This window comes from Bombyx mori, chromosome 9 (assembly GCF_030269925.1).
Source record: "Bombyx mori chromosome 9, ASM3026992v2".
Classification (NCBI taxonomy): Eukaryota; Metazoa; Arthropoda; class Insecta; order Lepidoptera; family Bombycidae; genus Bombyx; species Bombyx mori.
In genome coordinates, this window is record NC_085115.1 from 14,420,260 (window position 1) to 14,433,814 (window position 13,555).

At 37.8% G+C, this 13,555-nt stretch overlaps 2 protein-coding genes across 8 annotated transcripts in view; both read right to left on the reverse strand.

Moving 5' to 3' along the window:
• LOC101739610 (uncharacterized) overlaps nt 1-13,555 on the reverse strand; it is a 56,455-nt gene that overhangs the window by 20,779 nt on the left and 22,121 nt on the right. For all 7 annotated transcript variants that reach the window (XM_038012877.2, XM_038012876.2, XM_038012879.2 and 4 more), the window contains one exon: nt 6,634-6,785. In XM_038012877.2, coding sequence (XP_037868805.1) covers nt 6,634-6,745 — 112 coding nt within the window. In that variant the 5' untranslated portion in view covers nt 6,746-6,785. The remainder of the gene's footprint in view (nt 1-6,633; nt 6,786-13,555) is intronic.
• On the reverse strand, nt 8,314-9,033 carry LOC119628939 (uncharacterized). Its single transcript, XM_038013052.1, has one exon. The coding sequence runs from the start codon at nt 9,031-9,033 to the stop codon at nt 8,314-8,316; it is 720 nt and encodes a 239-aa protein (XP_037868980.1).

Below are 13,555 nucleotides of genomic sequence, written 5' to 3' on the forward strand. Positions count from 1 at the left end.
TTTACATTGTTACAGGGAAATAAATAATACAAAAAGTTAAAGGGAGTTGGCTCAGCTGATGCTTTTCAAAGCCACTTGTTTCAATTCAAAGCCACTGATTTCAGTCACCCCCGTTCCCTTTTGGTTTTTTTTTATTATTTTTATTGCCTTTGTAGGCAGACGAGCATACGGCCCACCTGATGGTGAGTGGTTACCGTCGCCCATGGACTTCAGCAATGCCAAGGGCAGAGCCAAGCCGCTGCCTACCGCAAGTATTATTATTATAATTGGTGTATTGCAAGACTTAAGACTGAGTACAAGTGCACGGGTTAAAAGCTTGCTATAATCTACAATAAATATAAGAAGAAGAGACACCCGAAATAAGGCATTATTATTTCTTATTCATACCCTAGCCTATTACTGCCCCGAAGTTATCATGTGGTCCAAATTTAAGGATGTGGCAGCCGTTTTTCAATGCAACAATTGATAGGTAAGTGCTTACAGGGGCCCGTAAAGAGCATAACGTGAATGCTGTGACACATGCGAGCTTGAGGTCGAAGTCACAATAAAGTTTCTTTTTTTTTTTTTTTTTTTTTCTATCCTGCAACTTAGCAATCTGTTTCTTGAAAAACAATAATCTAATCTGTTGTCAGATTTTCATCAGGAAAAGTTGAGTCAGCTGAGTTGTGTCCCCAGTGGTACCATTCTCATCTTATATCTGCAAATCTTTTTGCTAGGTCTGGTATACTACTCCTTTTCAGGCGAGAGTATCTTAGGCTGCCCTCCCCCTGCAGCTCTGCAGCCAGCTGATTAATGTGTTGGTCAAGTCGTGTTTGGTAATTCTTGCTGTATGTTTCAATTTCTTCCTTCACTGTTCTCAGATTCAAATCAAGATTTACATATTTGTTGCTTATGTATGGTAAATAAATAAATAAATAAATAAATATTTACTAACAGTCACGCCACATTAACTGGTCCCGTGATAAGTTCGTAAAGAACTTGTGTTACAGGTACCAGATAACGGAAATAAATATAAGATTTTTATTATACACATACACATATTTAATATACATCCATAACCCTGGAAAAGACATTTATATTTATCATACAAATATCTTCCCTTGGCGGGATTCGAACCCGCGACCCCCTTGTGTAGTGACCATGTCACTTACCACTACACCAGACGGCCGTGGAATGTTGAACATGGTTCTCATTGTTTTGCTCTGAAAACGTTCTAGTATTTCTATATTACTGTGACTGGCAGTGCCCCATACCTGTATGCCATATGTCCATACAGGCTTCAGTATTGTTTTGTAAATTGTCATTTTACTGGCGTCTGAAAGCTGCGACTTGCGTCCAATAAGCCAGTACATGCCTCTGAGTCTGCAGTCCAGCTGTTTCCTTTTTGTCCATATATGTTTGCACCACGTGAGCCGTCGGTCGAGGTGCATACCCAGATATTTAGCATCATCTGATTGTGTGATTTCTACGTCACAGAGTTTTACAGGAGGACATGTTTTCCTTCTGAGAGTGAAGGTTACTTGAACCGACTTGTCTGTGTTGACCTTTATGCGCCACTGTCTGAGCCATTTCTCGATCAGATTTAAGTGATGTTGAAGCCTATCGGATGCTGAATCTTGATTTTCATGTGTTGAAAGAATCGCAGTGTCATCAGCATATGTCGCAGTAGTAGTGGAAGCATGAGTGGGTAAATCCGCTGTGAATATCAAATAAAGAACCGGTCCCAGTATGCTACCCTGAGGCACTCCAGAATTAATTTCGTACATGTTAGATGTATCGGAATTGATCTTCACTTCAAAACACCTATTTTCAAGGTATGATTGAAGTAGTGGGAAAAATGAATGTGGCAACTTTTTTTTAATTTTGTAAAGCAGCCCATTATGCCAAACCTTGTCAAAAGCCTGGGAAATGTCTAGGAAGGCTGCGCAACAATATAATTTGTTTTCCAGCGCTCTCCCAATGACATCAACCAAACGATGCACTTGCTCGATAGTGCCGTGACCTTCTCTAAAGCCGAACTGGTGGGTTGGTATTATTTCTGCTAGGTGTTCTCGCATTCTGTTTAGCACAATCCCTTCAAGTATTTTTCCAACAACAGGAAGAAGACTTATGGGTCTATATGATGTCACATCTTGAGGTGGTTTTCCGGGCTTCTGTATCATAATGACTTGGGCTATTTTCCACTGGCTTGGATAGAAGGATAATCTTAGACATGCGTTTAAGATAGCAAGTATGAGCAGAAGTCCCTTTTTTGGTAGATGTTTTAAGAGGGTAGCGTCAATGAGATCATAGCCGGGGCATTTACCTTGTTTAAGTTTTCGGATGTCCCGTCTTAGTTCATTAAGCGTGACATGTTTCAACGGTAGGCACATCTGATTTGGAGAACTTAAGTATTCGTCTATTTCATTGTCTAGGCTTTGGTCGTTGCTAGGAGGTGGCTCAAATACTTTTTGTAAATGCTCTGCAAATGTAGTAGCTTTCTCACCGTCGGAGCGAGCCCAGGTCCCTAGTTGTGTTTTTATAGGTGTAGCCTGTTGTTTTGGACGCTTCATGTTTTTTGTAGCTTTGTACAGAGAGTAATTTGTGTCACTAGTAGGTGTCAGATTTGTGAGGTAACTCTGTAAGTTCTCATTAGCCCATTGTTTCGTTAGCGCCTTTAGTTGTTGCGATGCTTTATTAAAAGCAGTTTTGTCTCTTTTGTAGTGGTTGTTTTGCCATTCTCTGCGGAGTCGACGTCTTTCAGTTACTCTGTCCCTAATGAACGCAGGGTATACATGCTCTTTAACACTACTAGCTTTACCTTGGGGTGTGGACCTATTAGCTGCGCTATGGATCAAACCATTTAGGTTTTCAATGGCTTGTTCAACTTCTTCTACTGTTTTCAGTGACACCATGAGCTGTACTTCTGCTGTGATAATATTTTTGTATTCTTCCCAGTTTGTTTTTTTATTGTAGATTCTGGGTGGTGCATGATTTAATATTATCTTATTATTCAGGTTAAGAATAACTGCAGAATGGTCTGATGTGAGATCTAAGTCAGATTCCACACTGGTGTTATTGATTATAATATTTTTTGTTATGAAGAAGTCCAGTAGATCAGGAGTTTTTCGTGGATCAGTCGGCCAGTAAGTAGGTTCACCTGTTGATAAGCAGTCAAGGTTGAGATCCTTAACAGCTTGGTAGAGTTGTCTGCCTCTAGTTGTTACAAGCCTGGAACCCCAGAACGTATGTTTAGCGTTCCAGTCGCCTCCGCTTATATAACGGTGTCCGAGCTTAGAGAAGAAATCATTATAGTCTTCCCGTGATATCTGAGGTTTGGGCGGGCAGTAGACTGCAGCAATTGTAATGTCCGAACTTTTGTCACTGACTTTGATGAGTGTAGCTTGTATCTTGTCTGTCGCGAATGGTTCGAGCGGGTGATGTTTTATGTTAGATTTTATAAGTACTGCCGTTCCTCCATGTGCACTTCCTGATGGATGATTGGTGTTGTAGATAGTATAGCCCCTTATTGAGAAAAAACTTTTACTTGTAAATCTGGCTTCGGAAATTAGTGCTATGTCAATTTTGTTCATGTTCAGGAACATTTCTAGCTCTAATCTGCGTGCGACTAGTCCGTTAGCGTTCCAAGTGATTATTCTGAGATTGGAACTAAATTTTTTTTAGGCTGCTCATTAGCTGGACAAACCTGTCCATCATGTTGTCTACCATGTTGATCATCATGGTTTGAATTCTGTTGAACATCTTATCCAGGATGTCACCCAGTTGTTGCACTTGAAGCGGTTCGTTTGAATTAATTAAGTTGTCTGTTTTAGATTTTATTGCTTCAGCATAAGTTAGTCTATTTTTATTACTGGTACTAAAATATTTCTTAGGCTGTGAAGTATCTACATCTGGGAGTCTCGTTTGTCTGTTTATTATATTTTTGTGCGTGTTTTTCGGTTGAATTTTCAGTATATGCTCCTTGTATTGTTTATATTTGACACATCCCCTATAACTAGCAGGGTGCTTTTGCTGACAGTTCGCACATGTAGCTTCTGTGTCTTTAGTTTTTTTACAGGTGCTGGTGGGGTGGTCTTCTCCGCACTTGACGCATCTGAAAGGTCGGTAGCACTGATTTTTAGAGTGACCAAATCTTTGACACCTTTTACACTGGATAATTTCTTTTTTCTTGTAGGGCGGTTCGAATGATACCTTCATGTCATTTAGGAATTTTAAATTAAATATATCTTTATTGCTTGGCTTGGGTTCCAGGTCTACATAGAACAAAGGTAGAGGTTCTTTTGAGGTTCGGTGGCGTACATTTACAATTTGCCTTACTTCGTGCCCGTGTTCTTTGAGTTTTTCCTTTATTTCAGTAGTATCCTCTGAGCTATGGAGGCCTCTTAGTACAACTCTGTATGGTCTTTCGCTCTTTAACATGTATGTGTAATGGCTAATATTGTCTGAGATAAAATTTTCTCGTATTGATTTATATATTTCTATACTTGCTGGCATTATTTTCACAATGTGTCCTGACTTGAGTGTTGTCATAGTGTAGTCGTCTGCTGATGCAATTTCTTTTAATTTATTTCGGAGGGCGCTGATATCCAGGACACCAGTAACAAATATTGGTTCTGGTTTTGGTGGTTTTTCTATTTCTATATTGTGTGTTGTAGATTCCTCACTGTCTAAAATATCGAATTGATTCTTTGTAGTAATTGCATAAGTGGTTGTATTAGGTTTTTTCTTTACCTTTTCAGTCTGTGGGGAGTCGGTTTCCACTCTCTTTCTTTTGGCTGGCGGAATTCTGTCCTGTTGCCAGTCGTGCTTGATTTGATCTTTCGTACTATTATTTCAGGGACGTTGATGTCTTGCGGTATAGTACCGAGTGAGTTGCTGCGTGCTTTTGTAAACATGCTCTTGTGCAAGGTTGATTGAATCATAGTAGGGTTTGTTTTATTTTTTTGTTTTTCATTCATTTTGTTCCCACGAGTATTGGACGAAGTACAAGGTCACTTAGGGGTGACGCCATTCCCTAAGAAGGCAGAGTACAACTACGTTTGCCATGTCCGTAGAGGTCGATCGCTATCGACTGATCTCCCATCAGCCATGCAGTCCCTTGGCGCGAGGTCTCACCGTGGACTTGGGGTGATTTTTATAGAAGTTTTCTTCTTCGTGGCCCAGACAATGAAGCCAAGACCGCCGATCCTGTCGTTACAGGGTTGCGGCTAGTGGGGGTAATTTCCTACTCCCACTGATAGGCCAAGCTTGCGCTGGTTTGGTCGAGTTAATTTACCGCCGCTCGAGACCCGGCGTTGTTATTCATTTAGCACCACCCAGGGGACACGTGTAGGGTTATGGTTAGGTAATTCCTACGGACGCGAATAACACTATCCCCCTAAAGTTTAGTTTCCGTAGTGTAGCGGTCATCACATGTGCTTCACAATAAAGTGGTAAAATATTCGACAAGTAGGAAATAACAAATAAACACGAGATTAAATAGTAAAAGTAGCTTAAATTATGTTTACAACTCACGAAATCCAAGTTATGGGTACCCATGGTAAAAGGTAAGTGATATTGAATGCACCGTAATGATACTAAATAACGACAACCGCTCTAACAAGAGTGATAAGACAAACAAGAAGAAATAGATAAGCCCAGTCCTTTAATTTATGACTTGTGGAGAATGCCAACTTTCCAATTAATCTCCACTTTTGACCATTTTGTTGTTTTAAGAGCTCGGAACCCAGAACACTGCACCAAGATTCCATTTGGAGTTCTTTATCAAAAATGAATGTGTATAGAATAGAAGATACATAGAACACAAGATATTTGACAGATTCCTCAATTTGGTTAATGACATTTTCAAGGTTAAGTTTGCGTAGACACAAGTTCCGAACAACAACATTTAAGCCGTCGGTCTACCGAGCAATTTCACCCGTTAGGTCGATGACCCTCTCGTTTCACAGCCCACTGAGTTTCTCAGCGGATCTTCTCAATAGATCGCAATTCCGATCAGGTGGTGGATTCTGCGAAGCACTACTCTTGCTAGGGCTATGTGTTAGCGAATTTTCCCAAGTTGAGCCTGTGAGCTTACCTACCCATCCGCGCGTAGCCGGATGAGCTAGGCTACCAGCCAATAGGTATGGAAAAAAAAAGATGTGTGGTGTCGTGAGACACCGGATAGGAACGGAGCTCCTTATTATAAAAATATTATTTAATATTAAGTTCTATTCGAGGTATAAAGAAAATAAAACTGGAGGTTTCGCAAAAACCCCAGGGTCATTCGGTAGCGTGCGAACTTATTGTGGTACACTTCATTCACGGTTGTTTTATTGTGGTACGGTTGTTTGCATAAGGGTTAGTGTATTGCGCAAACGAACTGTCTGAGATCGTGGTCAATAAATGATAAAAAAATATGTAATTTTTTGTACATTATTACAAAGTTAAGTCGTACGCGGTGTGCATTACTAATTTGTACGTTATTACAAAGTTAACTCGTACACTGTGTGCATAACTAATAAAAATCTTACGTTATGGACGTTTTTTCCCGGTTAGGGTACCCCTCCGCATCGTCCCATAAGGAACTTCGTTCCAAAACCTAGTTTATTCCATAGGAAATGTTTATTTACGCTGATCAAATTTTGAACTCACCCGTAACCCCTCCATTGAGTTCGGCCGAGCCCAGCGGTGCCAGGCCGAGCGCCAGGATCACCGCGAGTGAGGCCAGCGAGGCCGCCACCCACTTGGAGCGCTCACCCCGCATGCCGCGCTCCCTTACTCCCTGTCACATGCCAAACATATACCTGAAACACAAAAAAAAACACCGATAATATGAAGAGGTTCCATTGATATAAAACCTGCGTCAAAACTCAGGGCTAGTGTTAGCAACGGCCCCAGGTTAGAGCCTCGAGAGCTCACCTACTCACTCGGTTAGGCTGGCATAGCCTCTCAAAGCCAGGCCAGACCAGCTTAGGTATTAAAAAAAAAGTTAGTTTAAGTGTCAGCTTTTTGAGTGCCTTTGCGATTCGAAACTCGACGCAACGCTAAAGTGACACTAAAAAGAGACGAAATTATATAGGAATTATACTGTGAGGGAATGAGAGAGTACTTTGGAAATTTTTCACTTCTGCCACGTCTAAATTGCAAGGTAATTGCAAGGTTTCCATTATAATTTTATGTGTAACGTCAGCTTTTATGATCTAGCTTATCTCTGTTGCGAAGCACGTTTCGAAGGGTGGCCGTTAAAAGTAGCTTTCGCGTTGTGATGTCCATGGACTCTAGTAACCAGTTAGTGCGTGAGCTGTGAGGTCATTAATCAATCAAAATCAGAATAAGTAAATAATGGATTATGTTTGGCATCAAAGTAGTATTAACTCCACATTAAATCGAATATTGTGTATGACAATTTTTATGTTCAGCATAGTAAAATTTTCTGTTTCACAAAAAGCAACGGGTAATTGAAACCCAAAATCAGGGTATTCCTGCAAAAAACGAACTTCTGTTGCGATAAAATTTGATGACAACCAACATGCTTGTATCTGGCGAGCGCAATGCCTCATTTGCATATAGGTTACGTTGACCATAATATATTGTGTTGGATGTAGGGCATAGACACAGGCAGCGCTACTATAAGTATGAAGCTAACATGTTTAAAGCTCTGAAAGCCTTGGCTTACTTAAAAATAAATTATATTTAAAAAAACTAAAAACTTTTTAGTTTTTTTTAAACTGGGTATTATTTATTTTTCATTTTTTAGTTGAATTTTGTTTTTTTCAATTTTTTTATTATTATTGAATTGTCATCGGTCCTTAATAAGTATACCAAATTTCGAGTTAATCAGACGTTTTGAAAGGGGTCAAAATCATGTTCCAAGATTCCGTTACATACTAACATACATGCATACATATTTACTTTCCCGCCTGAAGTGTGGAACAACCATATTATAACACCATTAGAGCTAGATTATGCTCTACTGCCGGTAACTTCTGCTTAACTAATACAATAAAATAATAATAATAACAATAATAATAATATAGCCTTTTATTCAGATCTTTTAGTACAATGAATTTTTAAACTAAAAATACTAGCATTAAAATCTTAAACTTAATAAATGTAAACTAATATTTGTTGCTTGGTTATCTTTCCTAGATCTGTTTGCCAGTCGGCAGAGGCCTCCTCCAACCTTTTCCATTCGTTGTCTTTAGACGTTGGAGGGTTGTGGTCGCTTTCCCCCTCGAGGACCAGTCGGCTTGGGAGAGTTCGTTCCTTTTTTGTTTATTTATTAACAGTTTCTTTGGTTGGTTTTGGTTTCCGTTTGCCGTTCTTTAGTTGCTATTGGTTTTTATTAGTATTAGGCATGTTCGAAAGGGAGCTGGATCTATATCGCATTAAATCAAAAGCATTTGACCTGTTTGTCTTTATTGTGTTTACGGTTTGTTGCTTTTTTGGTTGATTATTATCTGAAGAAGGTGAAGCGGATATTTCCCTTTTCCTTTTTTCTTGGCTGTAGTTATTCTCTTTAACAATCAATTTATCATATTTTAGGTATGCTATATTGCCTTTTTGTCTCTCTTCAATTAACTTGGCTTGCAGCTCTTTTCTTTTTTCTAACACATCCTTCGAGTAGTCCTCCGCAATGTATATAGTTTTTAGGTTCTTTTTACTTTTGATGATTTCGGTCTTTTTCCAGTTGCTTATAAACGAACACAGTACCGGTCTCGGTTTGTTGCTCTCTCTCTTTCTTTTTCCTAAGCGATAAATTTTGTTGATATCGTATTCTTCTATTTTAATATTCAAATCTTGGTTGAAGGTTTGTTTGAGTTTTTGTAATAATTCATAAGAGGATTTTTCGTTTTCTTCTAAGCCGAATACTATAATATTATCGTTTTTCTCAGCCCTCTTGAGATAATCTATTTCTTTTTCCAGTTTTTCTACTTTAGTTTTCAAGTTCTTATTTTCTTCTATAATAGGGATTAGTTTCTCATCCATCTTTTCCATAATACTATTTGTTATAGAGTCCTTCAATTCAGCATTTTGACTTTGCATCTCCATTTTAATTTTTTCAAATAATATTTGAAATTGACCTTCCATCTTATATTATATTATCTACGTGTAACGAAACGCAATAGTAGAATATGGTAGAAATATTTTTCTCAATCAGCAACACTGTTTAATATATCAGATTTATTGACGTACACGACAAATGTCATTGAGCGAACGATTTGTTGTTTTCGTGTTTTCTAACCTCTAAACCAGTAGTTGATATTGTGGTTGTAGATCCGCGATGGATTCCAGTAACCGCACTTCACTGTATGTTTTTAGTCACTTCCGAGAGGTCCCAGCACTGTTTCAACGTATACTAGCAACCAGAAATTACGTTTGGTATTTTATTTCACTTAATTTCACTCGGAGTTAATCACTACGGTGTTGACAGTTCGGATGCCGGAAACGGAAAACACAATAAAATAAATAACCAAAAATAATACAACAATACAAAATAATATATTCTGATAAGCGGCACAACATTATGCTCGAACAACCTAATCCCATTATTGCAAAGTTGGGAGGAAAACAGGATTAGAATCACCAGTAATGACGCCGGAAGGCGGGGGTCTTTTCAAAATGTTTTTCGCGTAAGCGCTTTTTCATGTAAATGTTTTGAAATACTTGAGTAATTCGGATGCAAGGTTTTGGTATTCTCTTACACTTTTAAAAGACGAATTTCGAGTATTACTCTTTCAGCGACGATTTGCTAGTATAATAATTGCATGTTTCTCTTTAATATTATCCCTACTGAAACATATATCATGAGATATATATCATCGTTCTCGTCGAACCCCTCGCTAGCTAGACGAAGGGTTCGGTGAGTAAACTAACCCATAGACACAGCCCACCGAGTTTCTCGTCAGATCTTTTTAGTGGGTCGCGTTTCCTATCCGGTGGTAGATTCTGCGAAGCACTGCTCTTCCTATGGCCAGTGTTAGCAACACCTCCGGTTTGAGCACCGAGGGCTCACCTACACGCTAGGATAACGCTGACATAGCCTCCCAAGGCTATCAGCATAGGTAGGAAAAAAAAAGTCCTGCAGTTCGTTTTAGCTACTAATAAAAGCATAATATATTTGCATAAAAAGCGGGGTATATTGATTTAGGGAGGTAGACCACATGCACAGAAATTTCGAACAGTATAGCAAAACAACGTTTAGCTCTTTGTTGCTTTTACTAGCTTTTGTTATTAAATCTGTCATGTCATAAGGCATTAAATCCCCAAAGCATAGAAATATAAAGTTGTTAGCCCTTATACTGAACGTATAAATTTCTTCTAAGTCTTTTCCGAGTTTGAGTAGATTTTTTTAGTTATTGCTTAAAAGATATTGCTATTACCTATTAAGCGCATTTACTTATCTATTAAAATTTCAGAGCCTATAAACTGAGCATTTACATATAATATCAACGGGACTTCCTATTGATTGGATTTCATTCTAAAAATATCATCTACTACTTCTTATACAACAAATTCAACTCAATTTGATCCTGTAAATTTCCTGATTACCTAATTTAGCGCTGAACGATATATAATAGGATGCCTTTAAGGCCGGTTTTTCGATATTCCAATTTTCGAAACCATAAATCATTATACTTCGCATTTGTTATTAGTTTGCAGGTTTTCTTGATCACGAAGAAGGTTAATGACGGATAGATGGCTGGAGCACTAAATTATATTTTGATGGCATAATGAGAATGAAAATATATCCAATTTTTTTGAGCAAGTAATCATGCATTTAACTTGTAAACAGTAAATGGTAAGTAGCTCGTGGCGCATTCGGCCAGTGACAATTGAGGTGAATTTCGATAATTCGGAATAGAATCACTGCTATTCAAACTTTTAGACCAAAATGCTTGATCACTTTATAACAGAAATAAGAAAGATGGCAGCTATTGGCTCATGATTTGACGCCATAAACATTATCATTATAGAATATACATTTTATTACATTTTAGACTAGCTTTGCACATTTTTAGCATTAACTGAAATTTGATAAGCACAACATACGGTACTGATATCTATGTGCTCCGGAAACCACTAAAACCAGTGGGCCGTGAATTTGTTGAAATAGTGAAATCAAAAAAATATAACAAAATTGTGTTTTTTCTATCTTTAATGTTCAGCATAAGACTGAAGTTTTTACTTAGTGCAGAAAACATTGGATATAGACATGCTTATATAAACTCTTTTCTTGTCGCAGAGATGCTTATTTCTGTCAAGCCAAAGAGTGTGACTGCTTAACGGTAAAAATAGGCAAGGCAATTGTGCCCACTCGTGAAGTCTTATAATACCTCCTACCACTATCTAATACTCAGGGAAAGCTGCTGTTCAATCTCCAGTGAATTCCCTATTCGTCTTTGAAGACACCGTTGAGAAGGGGTAGGGAGGTGCTATTCTAGATATGTAAAGCCGTGTGAGCAGTGATCATATTTGCACGTATACACGGGGTATTAAAAAAAAAGGATGTGTGGTGTCCGTGGGACACCGGATAGGAACGAAATTCCTTATCATAAAAATATTAATTTTAAGTTCTATTCATTCGAGGTATAAAGAAAATAATTATTCAGCTATACATTTTTTATTATGATTTTTGTATTGATAAAAACAAAAAACTACTTCACAAAATTTATAAAAAATATATCATATTATTTTAATATACAAAGAAACAGCTATTTATATGAATAACAATAATAACCGTCATCATGTAGACTATACATTAGACACTGTATAGCCATCATACTAAGACTATACATAAATAGGTATGAAAAAAAAAGATGTGTGGTGTCGTGAAACACCGGATAGGAACGAAGTTCCTTATTATAAAAATATTAATTTTAAGTTCTATTCGAGGTACAAAGAAAATAAAACTGGAGGCTTCGCAACAACCCCAGGGTCATCCGGTAACGTGCGAACTTATTGTGGTACACTTCAGTCACGGTTGTTTGCATAAGGGTCAATGTCGTCGTCAATGAATGATGAAAAAATATGTTATTTTTTGTACGTTATTACAAAGTTAAGTCGTACAGTGTATGCATTAGTAATAAAAATCTTACGTTACGGACGTTTTTTCCCGGTTAGGGCACTCCTCCGCATCGTCCCTTCGTTCCAAAAACATTTTAAATACTTCACCACATTGCACAACCCTAAATTGATTTAGTTTTCTGGTTGGTTACATTGTGCGTGCCACACGCCATAACACAAATAATTATATTTTTTGGTCACAAAACTATACACGTTTAAATAAGACGTAACCTTTCCGCGTAATCTTTAAGATCGATATTCCCTTGATAAAGTTAGAAACGGAATATTTCGGTGAATTCGGTTCGTTTACCCTTTATGACCGAATTCAGGCCTAGTTATGGACTGTGTTAAGTACATATTAATTGTTAGGGTGGGACGATGACTGTGATTATAAAAAGAAAAATGAATTTAGATACCAGTAACACCATCCTGTTTATTTATGTAGAACTAGCTGGCCCGGCAATCGTTGTTTTGCCTTATAAAGTATTTCAAGGAAAGATAAATAACCTAGATACCGACTGCAGCGCTATCTGCCGGGCTGATCTGTGAATCTAAATCACCCAGGGTGCCACCCAAACGCATACAAAAAAAATCATTCAAATCGGTCCAGCCGTATAGGAGTTCAGTGACAAACACACGCACAGAAGAAATAAATATATATAAATATATACTAGCTGACTCGGCAAACGTTATTTTGCCATATATAAGATTTCTAGGGAATTTCTGGTGTAGAAAAAAAATTAACTTATTGTAAGTGTGTAAGGATGTGGTAAATGAGTGAAGAGGCATGTAGCGCTGTGAACGATAACGGAATATAAAAATAACAAAACCTCATTCAACCACGTAATGGCTCAAAAAAAAAAGTCCAAAAAATAAAAAATAAATGTTAGGGGTGGACAACCCTCATCACTTAGTGGTATGAAAAATAGTAGCCGATTCTCAGACCTACTGAACGTGCATATAAAACTTCATAAAAATCGGTCAAAGCGTTTCAGAGGAGTATGGTAACTAACATTGTGACACGAGAATTTTACATATAAGATATAGATAGGGATCGCAGCGCATTAAATTAAAACTTCCACTGTTCCAATATCTTCTGTTATAATAATAATTAAAAATTAATTAACACTTTTTATGTACGTCTTGCTCATTTTTATAGCGTTTTCGACATCTTCCTTATCACTGTCATTCTGTCTGTCATTATCTTTTCCCTTTCTTTCCATTTTCTTTCACTCACATATTAACGCTCCATTCCACACTATTTTCATACGTTCCAGTCTTACTAATCCTACATTTACGACGCGAAAAGTGCTACCTTCAATTTGAATTGAAATAGAACTCCTACTATTTAAGACACTTTAGACTACAACTCTTTAAAGATAATATCGCATGGCAGTGAGATAGAGAGGTAATAATCGGCTATTGCACAACCAAATCAATATTGTCCATTGAGCTAGAAATAGGGTCGCTGTATGTTCCTGATGATTATATATGCGAGTGGAGGAGA

Excerpts from the sequence above, each read along its gene's own strand:
- LOC119628939 (XM_038013052.1), bottom strand. The coding sequence starts at position 9,033 with ATGGAGATGCAAAGTCAAAATGCTGAATTGAAGGACTCTATAACAAAT.